The sequence below is a fragment of the Poecilia reticulata genome, linkage group LG14 (assembly GCF_000633615.1).
Source record: "Poecilia reticulata strain Guanapo linkage group LG14, Guppy_female_1.0+MT, whole genome shotgun sequence".
Lineage (NCBI taxonomy): Eukaryota > Metazoa > Chordata > Actinopteri > Cyprinodontiformes > Poeciliidae > Poecilia > Poecilia reticulata.
In genome coordinates, this window is record NC_024344.1 from 27,502,662 (window position 1) to 27,508,190 (window position 5,529).

At 40.9% G+C, this 5,529-nt stretch overlaps 1 protein-coding gene across 1 annotated transcript; it reads left to right on the forward strand.

Annotated features, from left to right (window-relative positions):
• The first annotated feature begins 3,957 nt into the window (after window positions 1-3,957).
• On the forward strand, window positions 3,958-5,523 carry LOC103476376 (uncharacterized protein C11orf87 homolog). Its single transcript, XM_008428673.2, has 2 exons — window positions 3,958-4,321; window positions 4,644-5,523. Exon 2 carries the CDS (start codon window positions 4,754-4,756, stop codon window positions 5,150-5,152), a length of 399 nt encoding a protein of 132 aa, XP_008426895.1. The 5' UTR covers window positions 3,958-4,321; window positions 4,644-4,753; the 3' UTR covers window positions 5,153-5,523.
• The last annotated feature ends 6 nt before the right edge of the window (window positions 5,524-5,529 follow it).

A 5,529-nucleotide genomic window follows, 5' to 3' on the forward strand; every position in this document is an offset into this window, starting at 1 on the left:
TGAGTGAAGATTACTGATGGTCAATAAACGATAAAATAAATGTAGCAACAGGAAAGAAACTAAAGTGGACATAGCAATAAACCAAGAGAGGATAAAACTAGTCAAATGAAACTAAATGGAAATGAATGAAGAACAAAATGCAAGAATAAACTAAGAAACTAAAGTAAATACGGAGGAATAAACTGGTATGGCAAGACCTTTAGAGCAATAATTAATACAGAGAACTGTATGGCAAGAATAAACAGACACTATTTCAGATAAAAGGTAAAATAATATTGTTGAAGTGTCATGGGTAGGGGTGCAACTACACATTATTCTGGTGGATGCGAAAACATAAATCGGCGCCCCCCCACGAAGGAGCGTAGAAACATACGCTCGCCGCCCCCCCGAGCCCCCCAACTCCTCTCCTCCAGACGCCGATACGTTTAGGGCAAAACTCGCTACATTTACCCCGTTATGTGCGCGAGGTGAAGGAGCGTAAGGCGCGCTGAAGTGTAGGGAAAAACATAATCGGTGCGCCGATTCAAAACATCTACAATAATGATAGTAACATTAATAATAAAATAATTGTCAGTGCAAAGTAACCTACAAATTTTTTGGTGGGGGGCGGTGAGGGACCTGGATAAAGGCTGGGGGGGCGCTGGGCCAAAAAAGGTTGAGAAACACTGGTTTAGACTGTAAATGGTTAGCTCTACGTTGCATTCTCTTTAGTTTTCTCTGTTCTGTACTGGAGACTGGAGTTAAAGGCGCCGTTTCAACTAAAGGTTTGCAATGAGCTTCCTAACCAAGGTGTCCATAACTCTTCAACACGCTGTCAGCTCCCGGAGAGAAAGACGCATTTAGTTCAGTGTCCATAAGATGATATTCAGAAAGTATTATTTTATTGATTGATTTTAGTTGCCTCTGTGATGAACTCTTTGCGTAGTCTGTCATGACTCCATGTGCGCCAGTCAAAGGTATTAATTATAACCTGTCAAATGACAGAAGGGCTTAAAAATAACCAAATATTCAGTTTGTTTTTTTTTTTTTTAAATTTATATTTATATATATATATATGCGTGTGTGTGTGCGCATACACATTTAAAATTTTGCCCCCCCAGATGTAGTCCTGGCCCCCCCTTGGCCTCCCCAACTTTAAAAGTCTGGCTCCGCCACTGCTGTTAAGTGGGAAAAGGTACAAGTTAAAAATATTAATATGTTGGTATTTTTTTTCCTTAATTCATTAAATGCTAGTGAAAAGGTGGCAAACAGTAGTTTGTAGCTAAGCTAATTATGCTAAATGGTTGATAATCTCACACAGTCTACTCACCTCTCTTGGAGAAAAACTGGGTAATAAATTAACACTCTTGCCTTTCTCTCTGTCTCTCTCTTTTTTTTCTTTTTTGAAAACCTGATTTTATAACTATAGTAACCATAGACATAATATAAGAATAGACGCCTCATGGCCGCTCTCGCCTATTGTCGCTGACGAGATTTAGGGCGGCCATCTTGGAGCGGTCCACCACTCCACTCAGCGTTATGTGTTTAGCAGCACAATGACGTATCAGCGCATTTAATCGATCATAACACGCTTTTTTGTTACTGGAAACCATATTCAAACACCTATCAAAGCTACATTTATAAACAATGGTATTTTTTAAGTGTGTTTTTAATACATAGTTCAACATATTTAAATATGCTTAGTGGCTATAACAATAGATTAGGAATGGAATATTCTGATATTGATGTATTTTGAGCATATTAAAAAGCACACAGCCGTTCATAATTTATTTAATAAATAATTTAGTAATATCAGTACATATTTATATAAATATATAAACAAATAATGATTAATACTGAATAATATATATTGGATACATGTTTATATGTATGTATGTACATACATATACATAGATATATGTATATGTTTTTCAGCCGACGAGTTCTATCTTCAGAGATTCAGCAGCTGAGATTGAGTCCAAAATCCGATGTGAGATTCATCCATGCTGCAGTGAATCTGTCTCTCTTTATAGATTCTCCCTCTTCTTCCTCACATCGTGTCTTTAGGAAACCTTCAAAACAAAAACGGAAGATTTAGGATGTATCTTATTAGTGAAAGAATTACATATAAATAATAGTCTTTACCACCTGTGTAAACTTTGCTGGTGAATGTTATAACACATAATATAAATTTTATGTTACATTGTTTCATTTCTAATCTAGGCTCTTGTGTCAGATAGATAATCTAAGTCAATGTTAGAGAATAATTAATTTTTTTTAGATTTACAGAATCTCAGTTATCCTTCATAGCGGCTGAACCCGTATTACACCAAGAACTGTAGCTAATATTAGCTGGTATCTCACCGGTGGACATAAATACAGTAAAGTAATATTCTAATCACAAAATATACACAATAATATGTCCATCTTACTTGTGAAATGTTGTCTGTGGAGCCTCACATCAATAGTCCATCGATCAGAACAACAATATCCTTCAGTGCTGAGGCATCTTCTGTTGTTTTGATTGAGCAAAGTAGGAGGGATGACCTCTCCAAGATGGCCGCCGTATTTCCTGCGCCGGAGCAGCCAATGCGGGGTCTACTCTTATATTATGTCTATGATAGTAACTGCTACAATCGTTCGTGTCTTCCACTGTCTGCTGCTAACACCGTCACAGTGATGCGCTCCAAGCAGGAACGAACCATTTAATGCAGATAGGGGGGTTCAGGGCAAATATGGATGTGTGTTTTTTGATCTGGGAGTGGGAACATTAAATTTTTACTGCTAAAAACTATCTTTGAAAATACAATATGATTAATTTTGTCATTGACAGGGCCCCAATTTTTTTTTTAAATTTCAATTAAGAAAAAATAAATAATTAAATTGTGGAAGGCCCTCTGCTGGTCAGGGGCCCTAGAATTGTCATCACTTCCCCCCCTATACGCGCCCCTGCTTTCAATACCAATACAGATATCTAAGGTTTAGTATCAGCTGATACCAATCCAATACAGAAAAACAGTGCTGAATTGACTTAAAATGTTTCTTTTTCTAATCATAGACATAACTATACTGAATTACATTTACGTATTTGATAACTCTGCACCAGCACACTATAATAATAATTTTTTTGAGCCTGAGGGTTTGTTTATGCCCTCATAAACAAACCGGGAGTGTTGCTTTAATTATTTTATGCATGTTTCAGAAATCCTTTAATTTCCATGGCAATCAGAAAGCCTGGGTGGACCAGGACCCCATATGAGGCTCAACTCTTCATCAAAGCAGCCCTCCTCTGCAACTCCTCCACTCAGCTCCTTCAGATTAGCCAGCAGAAATTAGCAAGCATTTTGTGGAACTGCCCATTTGCTGAGCTCATTATACGAGCTGCTTCTCAGTGCAATGCTGGTAAAACATTGTATAAGGGTTAATAGAGGAGCAATTTTGTGACAACTTCATAAAAACAGAGCTTCAGAAACAGCAGGAGTTCTTAAAGAGACAAAGGGCCAATTTCAAGACGTTAATTTACAAAGGCAAATTTATTTTATGTCATATTTGCAATATAGAATTTTATCAACTGAAGGTAACTTAGTTCTTTGATTGTGCTATGAAATGGCACTATGTGCGGAAAATACATAATAACAGTTTGTATGTATTTTCTCAATACATTTTGTGGCCATTTGAAAACATTCATGATCTTGAAATGGCCCAAAATGAAAGTTTGTCACCCTGGAATAAATTCTCAAAAGGCTAAAGTTAAGGCATCCAGAGCAAGAACTGTACTTAATTTCACTCAAAATTAGACTCAAATCAGTAGATTTGCTGGCCACACCCTCATATCGGTTTGTAATCTAAAACCAAATGAATAAATACTTTTATGATCCCTTTTGTGTATGATTTATTAATATGCAAAGTGTTAAGCATCGGTGTTTTACCTCTTCGGGGCCGGGAGAGAAGAACCCACCCATCCCTACCAGCTGACTGGTTCAATGCAGCTGCAGCTCTTCATTCAGATGCTGAGAGGAGCAGCGGATCGCCAACGGAGGAGGGGACTTTTTGTCTTGCAAAGGGGGAGGGGAAAAACCAAGACAGCCCATTTTTAATCGCATTTTGCTCCCTTCCTCACTTTGATGCATGCTGAGGGATTTTCCAGCTGCCTGTAATCGTTAGTGTGGGGAAGCGCTGCCCTGGATGCAGACAGAGGATTGCGGCAATCCAAGACACACTGAATGATCGGATGTTAGCAGCACCAGCAGCATCTCATTGTGTGAAATGCGTCACCACGATCCGGTTTACACATTTCAGCCCTGCACTCCCAGACTGCTTTATGTGATGACTGCTTTGCCAGGTAAGAATTCTGCCTTTTATTGGATTTCTTTTATATTTAGCGTAATTATTTCAGACGTTATTCTCTGCATAAAGCACTTTCTCGTCCTAAAACGCTGCATGAATGAATAATCTTGCAGGCCTATTATTACAGTAGAGCTACTGTCCCGACTTTTCAATGTTGGCAATTAATTCAGCGCCTGTTTTTTTTTTCTTAACAGCGCCAGTAGCGCGCACAGTAATTGCGCACACAGATCCAATTATTGTACCCAGAAGCAGGTCAAATTTGGATTTGGTGGCAAGTTTTTTTCTTCCGGGTCACATATGTCTTCTTATCGGTGCAGGTAACCACATGTGCGGGCCGGTGTCACCGCGCTGAGCCTAGAGAGCCCGAAGCGTTTCAGGGGTCAGTGAGACAGAGTGCTCGGCAGCGGGTAAAAACCAGGCGGACCGAATGACGTCCAGAGTCGCCGAGGCCTCTGGGCTGCCGGCGCCTCCGCAGCGCTGCCTCGGCGGTCTCCAGCCCAACAACGGCACCTGCGCGGAGCAGCTCAGCGTCAGCCTCTTCCCGCCGCTTTCTTCCACCCTCGCGCTCCTCGTGCTGGTGGCGGTTCTCGTGGGGATCATCCTTGTTTCCCTGGCAACGTTCCTCTTCCACAAGAGGAAGCTCCGGAACAGGAAGATCCAGCGCGCGCAGGAGGAATACGAGCGCGACAGTCGAAGCCCCGCGCGCGCAGGCCCCGGCGCCGGGGAGCCCGCGAGGCCGTGCGTCATCGTGCGACCGGTGAGACGTGATGAGAAGCCCTCGAGCCGGAGCGTGGACAGCGAGGACAAACAGACACCTGACTGTTAACTCCGAGAAACTTCAGGGAACTAGACTGTGGAATAAACCGGAAAAGCAATAAGGCACAAAGAAATCCCACTTCTCCGCACATCGCTGCCGCTTGTAGACGATTTAGATACATTAATGTTAGAAAGCAGAACACAGAGCAGACTAATAGACCTAGATATAACCGCAAACTTTCATCATTTCAACATTTCATTAGTAAAGGGCCACACTACATCAACATTAGAAAAGCAGATGAGACTTCGGGTAAATATGGAGGCTCACCATTAACCTCAATAATATTGATCTGATCTGGAAGAAAACTAAGATGGGTGTTCTACAATCAGTGGCGCCTGAAAAGTTTTTATTGGGGTTGCAGAGGTGAGGAAAAAAATATACTATAT